Source organism: Ranitomeya imitator, chromosome 6, assembly GCF_032444005.1.
Source record: "Ranitomeya imitator isolate aRanImi1 chromosome 6, aRanImi1.pri, whole genome shotgun sequence".
In the NCBI taxonomy this organism is placed as follows: Eukaryota; Metazoa; Chordata; class Amphibia; order Anura; family Dendrobatidae; genus Ranitomeya; species Ranitomeya imitator.
Window position 1 is genome coordinate 492,234,869 of NC_091287.1, and position 22,529 is coordinate 492,257,397.

The window sequence follows — 22,529 nt, forward strand, 5'->3', positions numbered from 1 at the left end:
CCATTTATAAAAGGAACACGATTTTCTTGCCAGCGTTACCAGTCTTTATGAAACAGATATAATGGAGGTCTCACCTGCCGCAGTGTTCACGCCACCAACATTGATATCATTCTCGTCATCAAACTCTATCCGGACTCCTTTCCCATTCCCGGCTGACACCCCGCAGCCTCCGCTTCGGCATAGTGATATTGGGACTACTCCATAGACATAAGCCAGCATTATAGGAACTCCGATACCTGAAGAAGCAACGTGCACTCACATTACTGCCTTACACACAGCTAACCCCTCATTCAGGAAAGTGGCAGAGCAGGTCCGCTCTTATAACACGGTTACCATAACTTAAGTTAAGTGTTGTGCGGCAGCGAATGTTTTATACAGAGTATACACTGAGCCGTATACGCCTCTGGATAAAATAGCACAGACCATATTCCTGGCCACATAGGACCAAAACGACACGCTCAGCCCCCCGGGTGCTCGGCGGCCTTTGGTGAAAGATGGGAACGCTCAAGGCTTTTGCGTTGGGTATTGTGAATTTCCTTCCTCATTCTTCAAACGTAAATAGATGTAAATTAGGGATTTCCTACAAAGGTAACGCCCTCATTTTTTTTCATGGACTTATGTATCAATTGCAAGAAATGGTGCTTCATTACAAAAAATTACTTCAAACAAAAAAGGAAATCAACCATGACATGTGAAGCCGCTAATAACGGCGGACATCCCTCACCTACGGTTACAGCAGCAACAACTGGAGACACGATGACCGACAAGGTGACGCCGCCGGCTATCGCCAGATTTCTCTTGTGCTTTGAAATGTCTTTACCTTCGTAGCGATTGTGAATCTGTGCAAAATAAAGTCACGGTAATTAACAACACAGCAAAGTAATAAAAGCCAGAAAAATCACATCTCGGTGTCAGAATTCACGTACACCGGAAATACAGCAGCGACCAGAGAACGCTCTGTGTGCTGCACTTTTGCTTTCTAGCTGTTCTGAATTTTCTTTATCTCCAGCCTTATTAAAATGAATGATCAATCTGTCCAAACAAATACATTAATGGCACTTGAATATAACGGATGTAACACCTATCCTGGCTGCACGTTATGTCCAGAATAAAGAAGATCCACAGAGAAATACGACTTTCATGCATAGAATGCCCCTTATACACTGATTGCCACCTTCACAATATCTTTTCACATATTTCTGGTCTATCGTCCCCTTCATGAGCCACATCCCATTTTATTTACAGTATTCTTGTGATTTTACTACGAATAATACAGATTGATGTTTTTCTTTCTATATAGATCTATGTCTGGACACTATCTGGAGCAAGAATAGGTGTTAAATTACCATTAAAATGGAAGTAAAACTTAACTAGTAAACGGTTAATGAAGCAGAAATGATGAGAATTGTGAATGAAGCCGTATTTTCCAATAATGGCCCCTTTTTGGTGTACATGTACCTTTATACCCATCAACTTATTTTTAGTAGAACGATAAACCGCAATTGAAATGGTTTTCAATTTTAAGAGCTGGGACATCGTACACGATCGCTCTGTCGTATGGACCAAGTCAAGAAGTGGGGGGCCAGGTTGTCCCATGGGGGGGATATCAGAGGCACAATATATTCTCTACAGCCAGAACTATGCCAGAGGTAGGGAAAAACAGAATACAGGGAAACTAATGCAGGGAACCTAACGCGGGGAACTGAACAAGGGGAACCTAACGCGGGGAGAAAGTACACTATCAGATAGTTGGGATTAGTATCAAACACAAAAATTACCAAAAACTAATACCATAACCATGCGCGTCGAGGCAAGATATGAAGACAGATAAGTTTATCAGTCTTTCTATTTTATTTTGTTTTTTTCACCATCTGTGGTTTCACAATCTTTCTCTAGGTATGGTGCTTTAAGTGACATTTGGACACATTATATTGAGAATATACTGTAACAATCAAAATATTATATATTTTATATACGTGTATTGAGGAGTTCTGAAAGCAAACCCCTATTGATTGATTTGAGTATTTATAGCAAGTGTCCTCTGGATATCTTTTTGAATATACTCCAGCAACCCTGGCTTTGTTTTTCTTAATGTTGTTATGGTCTGACTGTCAAATGTGGTCCGTGGGTATGGTTCACTAGTGTTAGCCCCTAAGGCACCCACCCCTGCAGTCTCCCTGTATATTAAGGGATTCAGTAGGGCCAGCAGGGTAAGCCGCCGAAGAGCGGGGGCGACATTTTGCGTTCAAGAGGGTGGCAACCTCCGCTGGCAGGTAGGGTTGCCTGGTTAGGGACTCATTAGGGTGTAACAGCCATTAGAGCAGGACAGCTATATAGAGGACTGTCAGACTATATAAGTTTGGGTAACACTTTGGTGAATTGGTACCTGGCACTGATTTGTTTTGGTTTTTGGGCCCTGCTTTTTAGGCATTTGAGGCTTTAAATTATATAATTGGAGTTTAGGATTCCTATTTATGGTGCGGGACCCTTAGGGTTGGCAGGGTGAGCCGTCGAGGAGCGGGGGCGCCATATTGCGTCCAAGAGGGTGCCAACCTCCGCACACAGGCAGGGATTAATAAGGGACAGGTAGAGTGACAACACGCTTATATATGCCCCCACCTGCCTTTATCTATTAATCGGGCTAGGTTTTTTATGGACCCACTCTTTTGCAAGTTGTTGGGTGTTGTGTATGCTTTTATAAGTCCTGTTTTGTTTAAAAAGTATTTTTGATATACAATTTTTGAAGAAATAAAGTTGCATTGTTATGGTATTAGTTTTTGGTAATTTTTGTGAACCTAATGCAGGGAACCCAATAGAGGGAACCTAATGCAGGAACCCTAATGCAGGGAACCTAATGCAGGGACCTACCTTCCTTCCCACATAGACAGGGATGCCAATAATCATTGCAGGAATGGCAATCCCAGCTATCAAAGCGATGCCCACAGGGGCCCCGACAAGGGTCCCCAGCTGCCACAGAATCTTCTTCTTTCTGCTCCATGGCTTCTTTCCCCAAAACGTACATCCTGAAGGACTGGGAGACAAATGGTACAAGTGAGTGGAGACATATAGTATGTGTATACACACAGGCAAAGGCTTCAAGAATGCAGAAAATCACAATAATGTGCTTCTACCCCATATTAACTCTCATTATATTACTGGTTGTGATTGGTACAAATAGGACGATACTTTTCTTTCTGGCAGTGTCACAGACGTTTTCTCCTACATGTGAATGGGATGTGAATGGTCACTGGATTTTACACAGATTCTGTCCATGCCAGATTTATTTCCATCTTATGTCACGTGGCCACAAGTCGCCATGCAGCCTTACCTATTATCTTTTAAAAATAGGTTACAAATTGCAAAATCCTTATAATAACCTGTCATTTTTCAATTCAAATTTTTTAAATCAAGAACACTTTCCTTTCTCAAGAACGGAGACAATTTGTAATGCAATAGTGTTGACTAGGTTACCGACCACCTCTGCAGTCTATGAGCGATGGCCGGTTTCCTTTGCTAGAGAACATGCAAGCGGCTGCTCCTCTGCTTCCCGCAGTGACTACACTCGTCTGCAGAGGCTATGCCGCTCCAGCGCACCATCGGAGACCGCATGAGCCCATGGCACAGATAAGCTGCTGCTGGTAGAACTGTCAATCGCCAAGAGCGCACCGCCACTTCCCACAAAGCAAAAGGCAGGGGAGCAGTGCGCTCTGGAAGAATTAACATGGGACAACATATTTTAAAGTTTGGTCCTTGTCTGCTGTGAAGAATCCAGAGCCTTCTTTACAGCATTTTAACCTTTGAATGCTGGTGAGTTTTGGCTGCTTACTGTCCTAGTTGGTGGGGGTGGCTTGTTGTGTCATTAAAGCTATAGTAAATGGATTAACCCATTGATTGTGTACAGTATGGCAGTACAGGTACAGAGCAGTGTCCATAGGGGCGATATCTAAAATCCACAGCTGCAGGAAACTGACTGCTGTATTCTGGATTTTGACCACATAGAGACTTAAAAAAAAAAAAAAGTCCTGTGGTTTTTGGCGCTTTTTCTGTATTCGGCTATAAAGAATATGCTCTCAAAATAGCCGTCGTGCTTCTCAGTTTCTATTTAACCTGCGCTATTCTGGGCAACGAAAACTATTAGATTGGTGAAGGACACAGCGGGGACAGTGCTGTCAACAGGAGCGGACAGGCTATATGGTGGCAGTCACGTAGGGCACGAAAAACCAGAACAAAAAAGGATCTGAACTCAAACACGGATTCATAGTTTTTTTTTTTCTCACTTTCGCATGCGAGGAAGTGTAAAATGTTAATCTTGGCGTTTCTAGAGGTCGGAGGCTTCACTAGGAGTCCGAATAAGCGCTGTATTGTGCCTGCATGTAAATGAGGCCCGCAGGCACCACGTCACCCCCCGGCACATTCTTCTCTACGTGTCTGAATTTGGCAGCGCATGAATCATTCCTTCTGAAGTATAGATACAAGAAAGTGCGAACGCTGAAGAGCAAACTTCCTTATGCTACCTACACGGTGTGCACCGGGACGGCAGGGTGCCGGGGGCATTATCCCATCAGTATCTTGTGACCAAAGACATGGATCACACACAGCATTCTCTTAGGGCACAATGAGTTTTTTCAAAAGTTTTTTTTTTTTTTTTTTCTTTTGAGTGGGTCTGCTCCCCGAAAGAATCCATGCAACAAATCCAACAAGAAATCACTCTAAAATGCTTGAAGAAACATCCCATTTCAACAAGCTGTTGCTCATACGTTTATTTTTTTGAAAAAAATGCATTAAAAAACTGAAGAATGACCGTGCACGCAACTTCAGAAGGTGGGAAAAAAAATTCTCCAAAATTCGATTGAACACTGTTCCTAAAGTGGTTTCATCTTGCAAACTTCACTAAAACTCCATGTGCATACAACCTTCGGGTGCGTGCTTATTACGTCCTTTTCAGGTGGGTAAATCGCTGAATTTTACAAGAGGAAGACACTTTGGGAACTCCGGCATTTTTACTTTTTAGCCTCTAGTTTCAAGTGTTTTTTTTTTTTTTTTTACTTATTTTTCCCCCCCATTCAACCCAATAGCAGTCTTCCAGCATTTTTTTTTTTTTTTACACTGTCACCGTCCGGACATTTTTTATTTTTCCATATAAAACACTGCCAAAATGGTCAAACAGGCACGTGGGTTATCTTCTGTGCTCCTATTGATCATTCCTATGGAAAAACCCTTGAAGGATGGTCAGATCACTTTTTCTAACCACATGACATTTTTGGAAATATGAAGTAGTTAGATGACACTCAAATATAAAATATATCTACACTTCTATGTGTTCTCTCTTTTTTTTTTTTTTTTTGAGCGTTCAGGTATCGCTTTTCAGGCGTTTTTTTTAATTTTTTTAGCAGAATTAAGCTGTGTGCCCATGCCCTCAGGATTCATGTCCATGGGCGCTTTACAGGCTCCGTATAACCTGGAGAAGTAACATGGATTTCTTTGGGCCATACTTTACCTTTGCCACAGCATCAGACAATATTAGGAGATAAAGTCCCCTTAACTGCACCTAGTCCATGACCCCTTACCCCTTAAGGCATACTCGAGTCGGTCGCAGACATTCGGAAGCCAAATGTAAGTGAAAAAAAAGACTTGTTACACCCCAATCACTTGTGTAAAAACAAAATGCAGAAAAAAAGAAATTAAAAAAAAAAAGTGCATATGCTCGCTCTCCTGGCAGATTAATCAGGCTCACTGAACGACAAGGAGCAGAGAACATGTGTAAGCTTCTGATCTTGTTGGATTCAATTCTTCTGTGTAAACATAACCGTGCCACGTCAGACTACGAGATGGCATAGCGCTGCAGTGCCAGCAGCCAAAATCAGTGCCAACCTAACGTGGCTTCAGCTGGAACTTGAGCTCCAGGTCATAGAAACACCTTGATCTATGTAAGCAAGTTTTACAAGGGCACACCAAAAAAAAAAAAAAAAAAAAGTAGCTTTAAAACCCAAAATATAAACCTCGACATTAGACGGCGCATGTCAATGTCACCCGCTCCGCGCATCCATGGCTGCAATGTGACACGCCGTGATAATCCAGACGCAGTGACGGAGGGCACGGTGCAGCCACGCATTTACCTGAGATAATGCAGATCTGAGATTTCCTTCATGCAGAGCCAGCAAAACTCACAGCCGCACACGGCGCACGTCATGTGGTTGCAGCTCCCATCATTCATCTTTATAATATAGGCAGCACATCTTGGGCAAGGCTTGATGTCATCCGCTAATCAAGGGGGGAAAACAAAAGGAAAAAAAAAAATGCTATTAGATTACCACGACTGTACCAAACAGCGCTTATAGTGACTTCAAGGATATGTCTGCCATGATGTGCTCTGCGGCTGCTAAGGAGCCTACGAGCTGCTGACCCGTATCCCCGTATATACAGAGCCCCCAAAACAACTATAATAAAATCAGCAGCAGTATAAAAAAAAAGTAGCAGAATGAAAGTATCTTTTTACTTAAATGAAGGTATTTCAGGCTAAAAATCTTACAATCACAAAGGGAGCTCACTGATGGATCCTCAGTTAACTGATTTGTCAGCCAGCGAGATGCAGGAAAGCAGCTTGTAAAAGCCAAACAGTGCATTTAAAAAAATAAAACCCAATTGCAAATATTTTTAGTCCAAAATACATGCATTTAGGTAATTAAAAAAAAAAGTTCCCTCGGGGGTCCATATACTTTAGTTGAGCCTCATGCTCTAGTGAAGTGGGTCACACCTCTGACCGTCATTATGGGGGCAGCCATATTGTGAACAGTCCAATCAGAAAGCCACCTTGTTACTTCTATGGGAGAGTGCTGTGGGCATGCTCATCTGCAACCAATGGTGTATCCAATGTTATCCCCAAACCCATTCATTATCTATAGGACACCAACAGCAGCAGGACCACGAGATTCGGCAGCAGGATGGAGTACGTGATACCGGCCCCAGAAATGTACGGTGAATAACAGATAGGTAACAGGCGTCACTGAATCGCAGCAATGGAGAATGCAGAAGGGAGATTGTGCGCTGGCGCTCTGGGCTCGGTGCCAGCACGACGTGTACTAAGGAGACATCTTTACACCGCCTGGCGCTGATCTGCTGAGTCCATGAGATAATCAGCCGGTACAATGAGAAGAAGTAATACAGCTCAGGGTCTCATACGCACTGGCACAACACCCCAGAACAAGCGCCTTTCTATGAAACCAGTACGTTTCCGCTCAAACAAAGGGGAAAGGTGAGCAGATACCTGCAGCTCCAGATTCCTGGCTGTAACTGATGGATGACGAGCGGATTGTCCTCAGGCGCAGGCTTTGAGCCCGCTCTTGCCGTGCAGCATCACACGTCTGGTTCGGGTGCCATATCTGCTTACAATGGTAGCAGAACTCTGTTCCGCATCCGTCACGACCGCAGGTTAACTTTGGGCAGCTGGCACATCCGAAAGCGATGACGGCGTAACTGGAGGGCAAAATATTACTGGTTAGAAGCCATAGTGACACTAAAGAGGAACCGTCACCTCTGCCGCACTCATTGGGTAGTAAATTACTGTAAAATACCAATTCTGCGGAATCTTTTCTTATAATAGGCATTCCTCAGTTATTCCTGATGGAAATGAGAAGATACGCTGACAATCATTGTCCTTTTCAGCATTGTCTATGTAGAATCTGACAATTCAATCTACATTTCCAGGAGGAATTACAGAGGAATAGCACGAATGCTCCAGAAGAACAGTGCAACAATATTTAATAACTATACATAAAGGATATGTTCATAATAAAGACTTCTAGTATCAGTGATTGCAAAACTGCTACTCTGTTCGAGGTCCTGCTCCGACCCCCGCGCCCCTCTCCAGGACTGTGCCAAGAGAGCAATAATCATGTGCAGTGTACGAGAAAGGAAAGGGCAACCTGTGCCACAATCCCAGGAAGCTGGGTTACAGGCCGCCTCTTTAGCCATACCCGTGACTAATCGTGACCCTATATCTTAGATAACTTCACCTCTGGCGGTGGCTTATCTCTGGAAAGAACAAAGGGAGTGGGCACTCAAATTCAACATGCCCGACCCTTCCATTAGCCCCGACGTCATCTGTCACACTGGATACTGATGGTCCCTATACATATGAGAAGACAGACCTTGCCCAATTAATGTTGGATATGATCAGATCCCAAGTATGGCTATAGCTGCCACATATTTCAGTTATATGCTGGGCTCATTAGCCTCCTGTGCCATTACTGCCATCATATATTTAGGTGTCACATACTGCATTATGTGGAGGAATTCACATCACACACCCAGGAGCTCCTACAGGGTTTTATTATATCCGGCTCCTTGTTGCCAGGAACAGGGATGAGCCCTAACCCTTTCCAAAGAAATCCCTTGTCCTGAAGTGCATCATTATTGAGTGTCAGGATGAATTTTAATATTTCTGCATCCTATAAAGCAGTCATCTTTTTTCCAACATTTGGCCAAGTAGCACATGAGAAAAAAATCTATGTAGATCGGCTGATGCGAGTTCTCAGAGTATCGCGGACTAGGATTTCCTGGGTCTCCTGACCTGGACTCAACCACTACATTATCACACTCCCCTTGAGAAAGCACGTGGGCGAAACGCGCGTCGGGGCGTTCCCTGCAGCGATACTCCTATTCAGAATGGGTAACCATTGATTCTTTTAAATATTCTCCAATGTGTCCATTATGTTTGAGCTCTCATCATCCGGGCATAATACATTAAAAGGTGACCTTAAAGGGTGTTTCTGTGAGCCTCATATGGGACTAGCACTGATATATACAAATTCACAATGCTAAGTGAGATGTGATAATATGTTACCGCTGCTTAATATGGAACTTTGATTGAGTCTTTTGATATCCTCATATGGTATGCTATATAATTTTAGATTAACTTTCAATAAACTTATTGATTTTATATTGTCCATGTCATAGTGGTCTGTGAGTACTAGTTACTCATTTTTTAGTAGTAGTATTAGCATATATGATATATCCATCCAGTGAGACGCAGCGATTGGTCTGCTCTCCCATCTATTTTCTAAGAACTTCACTACAGTCGTCTTAGTACGAAAAAAGCCCAAAAAACTAATGGGTCCAGTGATCAGACTTTCTGGTAGTCTGGCACCTCGTGAGAATACGTGTTACAGATGTCCTGTCTCCTGACCTGCCAGCTCCACTACATACTTGTGTTCCTTGTTCTATAACAATTCTGGAGCATAGTTTCTTATAAGTTTGTGTGGTGCTGTTGCTCCTTTATGCCTCTCGGAAATAAAGGGAAAAAAAATTACATTAGGCGTTAGCAGCTGGGGGTGTGTCCCTAAAGGTCTCGTACCGTCAGCTCTGACTGGTCATTATCAGGGCGTGTAGGGACACGCCTCCAGCTGGTTCCCGCCACAGGTCAATTTATGTCTATATTTCTAGGAGGAATAACAGGGGAACCACAAAATGCAGGACTCAGAATTGGTGTATCATGGAGACTGCAAGTATCTGCCAAAATCCAATGTCCACAGAGAGATCTAGGGCTGCGTTCACACACTACCAGTCTGCAATTCAATACCTTGCAGAAAAGTCGTTGATTTGTGGTGAATCTGCGGCAGCATCTGTGACTAATTCACAACTTACAGGTGTAAGTAGCAAGGATTTTCATACAGCCGTCTGAACACAGTCTTAGGGCTCTTTGACGGTCATATTTTCTGGTGTTTTCAAAGCAGGTGAAAAAAAAAAACCAAAACACCAATAACCAATCATGCCTGCAGAGATATGGCCGACACAGGAGGAGCTGCATGGAGCGACTGTCCTATGGCACTTAAACAAGGATAGCGGAGTACAACGCTGCACTTGGTCACTTTTGACGTAACTTGTGATTGCAGTCTTCAGATATAAACATATACACACACATTTATAAATATGAGAATTTTTCTTCCTTTGGTCCATTGAGCAGTTTGAGATTTTGCTCTTTTCCATATCACAGGGTGGTACCGATGGTCCAAATATTGATCACATGAAGACGAAGTATTTAGAGCCAACATCATCTACAAGTATATCATTTCCTTACCCACAGTCGGGAGCTGGACACCATCTACAATCTGGATCGGCTACGAGCCACCTCCTGAGCATAAACTCCTCGTATTTCTCCATCAATACATCATCATTAAGTATTAATCGGATATCGTAAGGGTTAAAGCGTTCGGAGCACTCTGGACAGCTGATATTGACCCTGCTCTCCGAGATCTCTATCCGCAGGTACTGACGTAAGCAGTCCGCACAGGAACGGTGGTGGCAGGTCATTATTTCAGGAAAGTGGTCCTTAGAGTGCCGTAAAAGGCACAGGGGGCACTCCATAAAGTCTCCGCTCTGCTTGCTAGCACATGCTGTCCCATTGTCTGTGGAGGTCACGGAGGCAGAAAAGATGGAGTTTTTATCAGTGCACATCTCCGAGTGAATGCTTTCAATGCTGGCAATCCCATCCACCCCGCCAGTCAGGTCCCTTGATTTACGTTTTGGATCTTTTTTCTTGCGGAAGATGGATCCCCATGGTATTCTCCTTTTCTTTGGTGCCTTTTTAACAGGAGGAAGGCTAACTGAGGAAGTTGACGACTGGAGGTCTCGATCTGAACCCATCTGCCGATGCAAACTCATTTCCATACAACCACAAATGATTCATTCAGCACGTGTGCTCGGCACGGTCCATGATTCCAAGCCCCGGGCACACAGAAACCAGCTCGCCGATCAATCCTGGGTCTCCGGTTTCAGACGAGAAATCTTGTGTCGTAGGTAAAGCCGCTCCTACTTCGTCTGTGAATAGAAACAAGAAAAAGTCAAAAATGCAGGGCGAAGTTTTTGGAGTCATAGTCTCATAAATCTCAAATGAAAAAGGAACATGAGAATCTAGATGGCGGGGAGCCAGGGCCGTGACGGGGGAAGAACTACTGCCTAAAACTTCCTGGTAACGTTCAGAGGCCAAAAATGAGGTCACAAACAGAGTCCAAATTATTTCCTCCAAGCAAAGCAATCTTTCCCGTAGATTACCATAAAAATCATTTTCAGCTTGGTTCTTAGGTTAAACATCTGTCCAATCCTCTCTCTGCTTTTAACACTACATAGACTATTGGAATACTATGTACTGTCTTTTGGATACGATGTACTGTCTGCCTGGGCTCGAAAGTCAGACCACACACACTATAAAAGTATTTATAATCCCACATTTCAAGAAATCAGTGAAACCAGAAATTTAGGGGATGGTCAAGAGGAGACACTTGTTGGCAAAAAAAAAAAAAAAAAAGCAATATTTCCCTTTACCAATATTCATCATCACCCCCAGTTACAATGCTATCCGGGTGCCCCACCGGTCTCTACTTACAGTCTCATCTTGACATTCAGAAAATGCTAGGATATGCCTATCAATGTAAAAAATGGATCCCAGCCGTAGCCAGTGGTTGGCTGAGCAGCATTTCCTCTGTTTGTCAAAATGGGACCAGAAAGTAGAGACAGGTGGGGCAGCAATGAGGACATTATCGCTTCTTATATTACTTTAAGCCTTTTCTTATTTTTCAACCACTTTCTGAACCTTTTGCCAAAACGATTTTTCCCTGGACAACCTCTTTACTCAACTCTCATAAAATCCTTCAGGGTGGTAGAGGCAGGTCTCAAAGTTTTTAGGATACACAGACCCTTCTTCATGAAACACACAGAGCATGTGCGCATTGCCGGCTTATAGGATGCAAATACCTCAGGTCCAAAGACCCCGAGGTCTCGCTAGGATACAAGCACGGTATAAACCAGTGAAACCAGTCCCCACATGCAGTAGATGAAAGTGGGCCAACGAATTATCGTTTGAAGGCTGAAGGATCGAAATGCATTTCAGGCTACATCGGCCAATACGGGATATTGTTTTTTAATAACTGATGATACCAGTGCTTATAAGTCGGCCAAAAAAAGAGCCAAAATGGCCAACTGGTGTTTTAAAGAATAATGAACATTTGTTGGTCGGTCACTGAGTCTAAGAAATCAGTCGTATGTTTTGTTTCATGAACGTTTGTAATGTCCTAAATTGGCCATTAGAGACGGGTTATCTAATGTGTATGGGCACCTTTAGCCATGTCTGCTACTAAAAGGGCTACACGTGACATTTCCTTTTTATCATTCTGGCCACTATACCGGATGTGTTTCTAGATTTAAAACATTGTTGACCTATCCTTTAATGTAATAATTCTGGAACATAATTTTCTCATGGTCAACAGTTTATCTGAAAAGCACAGAAATAAAAAAAAAGTCTAGTAAGTGTCAGAGCCGTGCCCATCATCATGTACTTCCACTTACTCCTCTATAGACACTTCTGCATCGTGGTTACCCTTCACCTAAACACAAACCCCCTGGTCACATCTGGAACTGGAAAATATGAGGACAATGTACATGTAAAAGGGTTTTTACACTTTCATCTTGATAGTGACAAACACTGAAGCTCATCTGTGTATGTGTAAAATGGAAACCAAAAGGAGACACGTAGGAGATCTACAATGCAAGCGGAAACAGAAGCAACCACTAAGGGGGCCTCAATATGAAAGCTTCAGTTCAGTACTGGATTCGGACCCACATGTGGGCATAGAGCAAGTGAAGTCTATATGAATGGGTATGACCACACAGATGCGCCCACAGCCCTTTCACAGTGGCATTTAGTAGGTTGCATGTATTTTAATCAACTATCAATATAATTATCAGATGTATATGAATAAGCTATTTAAAGAGACAGCGTCGCTCAGGCAGTGTCATGACCTTTGCATTATTTCATGAGCACAGCTCCAGACTTTTACTAGTGGCTGTGTTTGGTACTGCAACTCAACTCAAAGTCCTAGTAAACTGCACCAGGCACACCTTTGTTAGCAGTGGCTGTGGGACATTGAGAGAACTGGATAACCCCATTAGAAGTCTGGTGCCAAATATAGGTTAGCTCCTCAAAGATACTGGCACCCACCACCACATTACTACTGTCCGCACATATCGATCTCTACAAGGAAACCTTCCTCCAGAACGACCAAGCTCTTCACTGGAAGCCTTCCCGATCTGGTCACCACTTTGGTACGAGTTCTGCTGAGGATATGCTTGGCGGCACATATTTTGTTTCTTAAAGAAGCCGTAATAGTGAGTTACTACAGACCATACACGTCATATGCAGTAGTGGTAAGTCTGAAGGCATCACACTGCACCGTGCGTCTATCCCTGCTATCCAAAGGGATTGTACTCACCTCTGAGAGGCCGCTTTACTAATCGCTATATATCAGGGTTCCCCATCCTGTAAGCTCGCGAGCCACGTTACTGACTTGGCATGAAATGAAAATTGCCATGCCGCAGTATGTGACCCTGCCTTATCTTTTATGGTTGGCAGGTATGTATATCCCTAGGAGACTGTCGAATTCGGGAGACCCACGGTTACTCTGTGAATCACGGTCAATGCATGGACTGGAAAACACAGATGGTTGAATTCAACAAACGTCCACAAACATCCCTATATCACAGTGTGACACCGCCATTTAAAAACCCTGCTGTTCTGTTCGGTCTGGGGAGACCTATTTTGAACTTTGGTATTTTTTGGGGTGTTCAAGATGCGGTTCTGAAACTTGTGGTTGATTGACTTAAATGAGGATGGGTCGGTCGGCCACGGGTTTCAGAGCCGCATCTTGAATATTTTAAAGAATATTGAAGTTCAAAGTCGGTCATTTTTGACCAACAGAACAGCAGGGTTAAGGACTAGCTGCGGATCTTGTGACCTGAACCTCACAGTCTTATATATGCCTATGAGACTGTTAAATTCAGGTAAGGAGTGCAGCAGTCAGTCCAAAAAAATCACAGTAGGACAATGATATACAAGTGTCTTAATTAAGTTACATGCAAACGTGTTTTTGGCCCATATACTATCAAATGTAAGCCTTTGTGATGTGCAAAAAAAAATAATATTCGCAGAATGCAGCGTCTGGTCCGATTTACAAGCAAATCTAATGCAAGGAAATAGACGGTTCCTGCACCCATCCAATGTGGACAATAATATGGAACTGCACAAGGAACAAGCCGATTGCTAAATTTGCAGACATGACTGGCCCAAGTTTTACAACAGCCGTCTGAATGTAGCAGAGGATAGAGTAGGAGACACACTCGCCCTCTGACCCACATTAACCTGGAAAACCCAGAATAACCCTCTAATGACTAATTATTAGTGATGAGCGAGTGTACTCGTTACTTGGGTTTTCCTGAGCTTGTTCGGGTGATCTCCGAGTATTTGTTATTGCTCGGAGATATAGTTTTCATCTCCTCAGTTGCATGATTTACGGCTTCCAGATACGCTGAATACATATGAGGAATGCCTGTTTGTTAGGGAATTCCCACATGTATTCAGTGTATCTGGAAGCGTAAATCATGCAACTGAGGCGATGAAAACTATATCTCCAAGCAATAACAAATACTCGGAAGTGACCAAATCTCGAGTAACGAGTACACTCGCTCATCACTAGTAATTATCCATGATTGGTCGCAATATGCCTTCTATGATTTCTTTGCAGATTGTGGCTCACGACCATCTCTCAGAGCGCAAAGTGGTTCTCAGGGTAAAAAAAGACTGGGGTCCGCCACGCTATATCCTAATGTCATGAACCCTAGGTATGTGCTTATGGCCCGTGCTGCATCGCTAAATGGGGAGACATGGGGCATTGGAAACTATGAGGACGACGACAAAGTAAAAGTGTTTTATGTTTTCATTTTGATTGCGACCAAAATACAAACTTATATTTCTATGTGTAAAATGGAAACCAAAATGAGACACGTAGGAGATTCACACGGCAAGAGGAAACCAATGCCATTTTAACCATTAAGGAGGCCGATCTTACAACAGATCTTAAGATGCGTCATTCCTTTTCAGAAACGTGGGGGGGGGAAATGACAAAATACAAGCGACACAAAAAAGGATTTAAGCAATAAGAAATCTGCTTACGAAATGCACACACAGTACTTAAATATGTATGGATGGAGACAGTTCTGCTTTCTCTTTCTCCTTCAGGAGGAAATACACTTTTGGGTAAGCCTTTACTTACTGGAAACGGCCCGAGTTGCAGCAAGATGTTAAGACTTTGGTACTTTCATTTCTCATGAGTGAAACAACAAAATAAAAACCCCAAACATTCAAGCAGAGAAATACCTGGAATAACTGGTGATAGTGCGGAGTGCAGTCCTAGGCAGCGCGGGGCACAGCAGATAAAGTAATGAGCGGCGGTGCTGGAGTTTGCACTGCGATCTATAGAATGGATTTCATAAGGGTTATTGATTAACAGGAGGCGCAGCGACCCACGCCAGCACCGGCTGCCATATCCCTACCTGATGGAGCTATCACTGACGGACTGACCATTAAGGTAGGAAGGATCTGCTGCAGCAAACTACAACCTCTGCTAATTCCGAAACAGTCGACGCTGGGATCCACAGTGTGTGCTGAATGTGGGGAATCCCTTTATAGATGCCCCTGGTATAAACGAGCAGGATCTCCTCCATAGACCCCCTTATATTACCATAGACTGAGCAGAGGAGAAGCGGAGCAGTGCTTTACAGTTAGACTGCAACGCGGATTCTCAGAAGTGATTTCTCATGAATCCCACACTGCGGCCCGTCCTCGTCTCTACAGATGTCTGCACGCCCACCGAGCCTTGCAATGCTGCGTCTTACTCGTGACTAGAACAGCTAGGTGAGAAAGAGAAAACACACACATATACGGTGTGTATAATTGTCTAAGGGTCACTTCTGTCTTCCTGTCTGTCGTCCTGTCTGTCACGGATATTCATTGGTCGCGGCCTGTCTGTCATGGAAATCCAAGTCGCTGATTTTGCCGCAACCAATCAGCGACGGGCACAGTCCGGAAGAAAATGGCCGCTCCTTCCTCCCCACAGTCAGTGCCCGCTCCGTACTCCCCTCCAGTCAGCCCTCACACAGGGTTAATGGCAGCACTAATGGACCGCGTTATGCCGCGGTGTAACGCACTCCGTTAACGCTGCTATTAACCCTGTGTGATCAACTTTTTTTTTTTTACTATTGAGGCTGCCTATGCAGCCTCAATAGTAAAGAGATCTAATGTTAGAAATAATAAAAAATTAAAAAAAATCATCATATACTCATTCCGGCGCCTTTTCCGCTCCTCGCGACACTCCATTGACCGCTCCATGCAAGCGGCAGGTTCCGGTGGCAAGGATGGTATGCGACAAGGACCTGCCATGACGTCACGGTCATGTGACCGCGACGTCATCACAGGTCCTGCGCCCATACCAACCCCGGGACCGGAAGCTGCCGCGTGCACCGCACACAGGGCCAGGACTTCAACGGAGGGTGAGTATATGTTTATTTTTTATTTTAAGTCTGTATAATACATGGCTCTGTGCTGTATACTCCGTCGCTGTGCAATATACTACGTGACTGGGCAATATACTACGTGGACATGCATATTCTAGAATACCCGATGCTTTAGAATCGGGCCACCATCTAGTGTATAATATATATATCTGCACCCGCAGTATCCGGCCTTCTAATGCTCCCGGCACTGGTCCTTAGGTCACTCACAGTGCGACTACAGAGGTGTAAATGGCAACTCGTCTTCCAATTTCTGGACCTCTCAAATTATCAATTGCAAATTAAAGGGTTGTCCCAAGATTGACACATATCACCTATCTACAGATGGGATCCACATTGATCAGATATTTAAAGGCTTTCTCTGACCACAGTATATTGATGACTTATACAAAAGAATATGTCATCAATACGAGGTTAGTGGGGGTCCGACTCTCAACATCCTCACCTATTAGTTGTTATAAGCACCGGGTGGGTGTTAACACTGCGAAGGGAGATGTTCTGCAGCACTCGGCAGCGGCCACTACACACTGGATAGGAGCTGCGCAGTGCAGCCTCGTTCTACTGTTATAACTGCCGGGTGGGATGTAACCACATTGATTGGTGGGGGGGGGGGGTGCCGCCAAGTGACACTGATCTCATATTGATCACCTATCCATTGGGTAGTTCATCAACATTCTGTGACAGGAGTGACCCTTTTAACAAGTGGGATCAATGTGGGACCCCCCTCAACGATCAGATACTAATCATCTATTCCAAAGTGGGACCCCAACAATCAGACACATCCGTGGATGGGCGATACGTGCTGGGTGACGCAGATGACCGGAGAAGTACATAAAAGGACAAAAAAAAAAAAAAAAAAGAGAGGGTGCAGGTTAACACTATAGACTCCTGAACACCTGGGACAAATGGATTTTGTTGGCCCCTACGCGGTTTCCTCTTGTTACCCTGCTGCCAACTTGGGACTGAGCGCGACAATGATATAACGTGATGGCCATTTTAACCCTACACAGGCCTATAAGACATCTGAACAGATGTTGACCTAACCACCCTCAATCTGGCTGGTTATACATACGATCCAACAGGAAAGGACCAAACAAACGTAAACCCTTGACAGAGGAGCTCGTGGACGTCATTGCTTCTCATTTTTTCAAACGTGGATGGGCGGTGGAGGTTGAAGTTAAAAAAAAAAAAAAAATTTTGCAAAATGCCTCTCGAACTTGACGAGATCGTTTTGATTTTTTTTTTTTTTCAGAACTTCCTAAAGCCTAAATGGAAAGTTTTATGAAGCCAAGGCCGTCACTGCAGGCTGCTCAGTTCATGATAGTTATGCTGGGTCATAAACTTGTCAAGGGCTGGTACACAAAGCATCAGCTGATAGGCGAAACATGGGAAACAAACTGTTCTGCTCAGAAATTTAAAGGGAGGATACGTCTGCTGGTCGGTAACGCTCTTGGACAAGTTCCAGTTTTAATCCTAAAGCGCTCATCTTAACTAAATACAAGATTTTTTTTTTGTATAATGAAAACATATTTAGAAGTCAGACAGTGGGGCTCCCTTTAGAAGCCTGGCTCACACGAGTTGGTGCCATGTAATACTACCTTTCCCCCAGCAGTGGCCGCTGTACCAAAAATATCTGGATGGTCACAGTTCCAAAAGCAGGACCAGTAGCGATCAGCTGATCGGAGGCCAGTTTTATCGCAAAAATAGGCCCTTTAAAGAAGACTTGTCACTTGATTTAAATATATAAGTCTTGTTACCAAGTGGGTGTGACCCTCAACTATTTTGGGAGTCTTTCAGGACCATTTGGCGAAACTAAGACTATATTTAAATGCAGGGAGGAGGGGAATATAGAGGTGCTGGAACAAAAAAGAAAATCAATGGCAGATATAGGAGAACAGCGGCATTTACATCAAATAACACCTTTCATATATATATGGGAAGTAGCGTATTTTGCTGCTCTGTCTTGGAAGCAAGGTTCGGACGATCAGCGGCTATGAGTACAATAATCTAGTGACCGACAGAGCAGGGAATCATTTACGGCTGTGCCTGGCCATATACACACCATACAGACAATACCAACTCCTAGCTATTGGAAATGACCTGGACAGAAAGTAGCAGTGATGCTCACAGTTCCAGAATTTCACATTATCCCCTTCGCTATTCATCTTATAGAAGAACCCCAGACCAAGTAGGAAGCTGCAATGTCCCTAATGATGTAGAAACCGTCTCCAGCTCTGTCCTCACCAGTATATAATAAGCACCGTATAGATATATATAGAGATTTAATCACCAGGAAAAACAAGTGACAGGGAGTAACCCACATACTCCCAGACATCAGCGCAGAATACACTTTATTAGTTTCTCCATGATGATCCATCTGTGACACATCCAATATAGTAATACATGGGACATAGAGCCCAGAGCTGACACGTCTTCCACATTGTTGTACAGATATGGGCCAATATCTGCATACAAAAGAAAAGCCAACGGGTCAATTATGACCACATCAGAATTTATAGGACTGACGTCCAATTTTTATCCCGTAAGGTTGCATGTGTGTCATGGCAATGTGGTGGTCAACCGGTAACCCTACCTGTCCTACCTAGCCTCATTAATCGCGGAGAACCATATTGGCAGGCACGTGTTGAGGATTTGTCACCACCTCGTCGATATCTGCACTTAATCCCCCTGCCAAGGTTTGATCACAAGAAATGTCGTATGGATTTCAGAATATATTCCACAATGAAATCTGCCTCAAATTCCACCCACTAGCCGCCACCGCGTCACATCCACAGGAGGATTATACCCATTGTCTCAACTTTTTTTTTTTGCTAATCAATGGTCGGTTTATGATTTCCAAGGTTGATTTTTAACATCCACAGAGTAAATATTTTATAGCATGTGAATATAGATGTGGAAAGCTCATTCATTATTATTACACACTTTTATAGCGCCATTCATTCCATGGCGCTTTACAGGTGAATTTATTTTATTATTTGTTACATTTATTTGCATAGAATCCGGATCGTCATCAGATCTGTCACGTCCAACATTGGTGAACAAACCATAATGAACAAAAAAATACCCAGATTTGCCCAATTCAATGACACAGACTAATCCTTCTGTGGCTCCTGGTACATCAGCGGCAGAAATCGGGAGCGCCACAGAAGGACACACTGAATTTGCATTAAGCCATTGGCAATCTTGGATTTTGATCTGATCGAAATACTAGAAATTTCTCGAGGCATTAAGGAAATATTCACATGATCCCAGAGATAAACAGAACTGTCATCACATAACAGAGATAATGTGACTTGTCATGTCCGCCATGAAAACAAAGTTCCACCCATACGTGGTGGCTCAGTGGTCAGCACTGTATACAGGCAATGCCGGGGTCCTGGGTTCAAATCCCATCAAGAATAAGGATCAAGGAGTTTGTATGTTCCCCCCCATGTTTGCGTGGGTTTCCTCCAGGTTCTCCGGTTTCCTCCCCCCTCCAAAGACAGTGATAGGGGATGTAGCTGAGGACAGCGATGCTGAGGTCTGTACAGCGCTCTGGAATATGATGGTGCTATATAATTGTGAAAAATAAACATGTAAAATCACTTTACATTGCAGCAATGGGACAGCGCTTCACACCGCCTGATCTGCAATGTGTAAACCAAGACGACTTACCGGCCCCAATGTCCTATTAGGAGAGTGTACAGGCAGGTTTACATAGAGCGATTGCCAAAAAAAGTTATCAAAATCTTTCAATCTCACCACTTTAGTAACATGACGGACCTGATGGTCTCGTCTCCACTCATGTAACACAATGAAATAATCTGAAGTCTGTGAAGAATATAAGTGGTTACTGGCGGTGTCACTTACAGCAATGGAAGGAAGTCGGGAGCACACGTCTATGATCCAAGGCCACTCCTCGGTCACACAGGAATTTGAAGCGTTACATACATGGCTGCTTCTTCGTAGTCACAGAGGACGCGGCTCACATGAATGTGATGAGGAAACACGGGGCAATGACAACAGAAAGTGCGGTGCGTACAGTACTCTGTGGGCGGCAGCCATACATGTTAATCATTACTTCCTGAGACAACAGAGCCTGCTCCTACAGGCTCAGAGTATGACCTTTACCAGAGAAAAGTCTCTGCTCTCTGGAATGTCTCACAGTATAAACACCAGAAACCTCTGAGGAATCAGCACCAGTGCCAACCGACCAAGGACCGCAGGAAGGCCTCCGCAGTATGCCCACCCCACACTGCCGGCCACTGCCTCACAACAAGCCCAGGGCGGCAGAAAGGCCTCTGCTGTATGCCCACCCCACACTGCCGGCCACTGCCTCACAACCAGCCCAGGGCGGCAGAAAGGCCTCTGCTGTATGCCCACCCCACACTGCCGGCCACTGCCTCACAACCAGCCCAGGGCGGCAGAAAGGCCTCTGCTGTATGCCCACCCCACACTGCCGGCCACTGCCTCACAACCAGCCCAGGGCGGCAGAAAGGCCTCTGCTGTATGCCCACCCCACACTGCCGGCCACTGCCTCACAACAAGCCCAGGGCGGCAGAAAGGCCTCTGCTGTATGCCCACCCCACACTGCCGGCCACTGCCTCACAACCAGCCCAGGGCGGCAGAAAGGCCTCTGCTGTATGCCCACCCCACACTGCCGGCCACTGCCTCACAACCAGCCCAGGGCGGCAGAAAGGCCTCTGCTGTATGCCCACCCCACACTGCCGGCCACTGCCTCACAACAAGCCCAGGGCGGCAGAAAGGCCTCTGCTGTATGCCCACCCCACACTGCCGGCCACTGCCTCACAACCAGCCCAGGGCCGCAGAAAGGCCTCTGCTGTATGCCCACCCCACACTGCCGGCCACTGCCTCACAACCAGCCCAGGGCCGCAGAAAGGCCTCCACTGTAACCCCACCACACACACCCCCAGCAGGAGACTGCCTCACAGCCAGCCCAGGGCCGCAGAAAGGCCTCCACTGTATGCCCACCCCACACCGCCAGCCAAAAAAAAAAAAAAAAATCTTTATTTTTATATAGCGCTAACATTCTGCAGCGCTTTACAGTTTTGCACACATTGCTGTCCCCAATGGGGCTCACAATCTAGATTCCCTATCAGTATGTCTTTGGAGTGTGGGAGGAAACCGGAGAACCTGGAGGAAACTCAGGCAAACACGATGTTGTCCAAGGTGGGATTAGAACCCAGGACTCCAGCGCTGCAAGGCTGCTGTGCTAACCACTGTGCCACCCCTAAAAATGCCTCACAACCAGCCCAAGGCCATAGAAAGGACTCCACTGTATCCCTACCACACACATCCACAGCCGGAGACTGCCTCACAGCCAGCCCAGGGCCGCAGGAAGACCTCCATTGTAAGCCCGCCACACAGGCAGCCCAGGGCCGCAGTAAGGCCTCTGCTGTACGCCCGCCCCACACCGCCGGCCACTGCCTCACAGCCTGCCCAGGGCCGCAGGAAGACCTCCATTGTAAGCCGTAAGCCCGCCACACATACCAGCCCAGAGCTGCAGAAAGGCCTCCGTTGTATGCCCACCACACACACCACCAGCCGGTCAATACAACACAGCCAGAACAGATTTAACCCCTGACCACAGGAAACGCTTAATATTTCTTCATTACTGGAATGCGGTTTCTGAAAAATACCCGCAGGTACTTCCTCCAGTAGAGGGTTTCCAAAGGAAAATTATTGCTTGTGGAAAAAAATCAGAATAATATAATGTGTGAGTTATAGTTTGTGGGAAACACTTGGAGAAGCAGCGTCAAAATCATTCAAAATTAATATTCACTGTATTTGCAGGTTCTTCCTTATAAATCATGGGATAAGAACGGATATGAAGAAATGGACATTTTCTATACAGCAGAAATGTGGGGATATCACAACAATTGAGCAAACTCATCCAATGAGCTTTAAGGACAATTCTGCTTTTTATTTTTCTAGTTTTTAGAAATCTCGTCACTTGTAAGGGAAAGGGAAGTGGAAAATGTACAAAGAGAAACTAACCAGGGCGCGTTTCACTATGAAATGGACAGGAGACTAATGACTTCTTTGCACTTGAAAATGGTCACGATTACCTCAAAAGAAGTGACAAAACAATTATACCAGGACGCACAGTCACA

General features: G+C 44.7%; 1 protein-coding gene across 1 annotated transcript in view; it reads right to left on the reverse strand.

Moving 5' to 3' along the window:
* Positions 1-22,529, reverse strand: part of RNF19A (ring finger protein 19A, RBR E3 ubiquitin protein ligase) — an 85,522-nt gene that overhangs the window by 11,143 nt on the left and 51,850 nt on the right. Inside the window, exons 2-7 of the mRNA XM_069731652.1 lie at positions 10,076-10,815; positions 7,265-7,473; positions 6,117-6,261; positions 2,869-3,031; positions 725-839; positions 75-236 (exon numbers count right to left, since the gene is read on the reverse strand). Coding sequence (XP_069587753.1) covers positions 75-236; positions 725-839; positions 2,869-3,031; positions 6,117-6,261; positions 7,265-7,473; positions 10,076-10,665 — 1,384 coding nt within the window. The 5' untranslated portion in view covers positions 10,666-10,815. The remainder of the gene's footprint in view (positions 1-74; positions 237-724; positions 840-2,868; positions 3,032-6,116; positions 6,262-7,264; positions 7,474-10,075; positions 10,816-22,529) is intronic.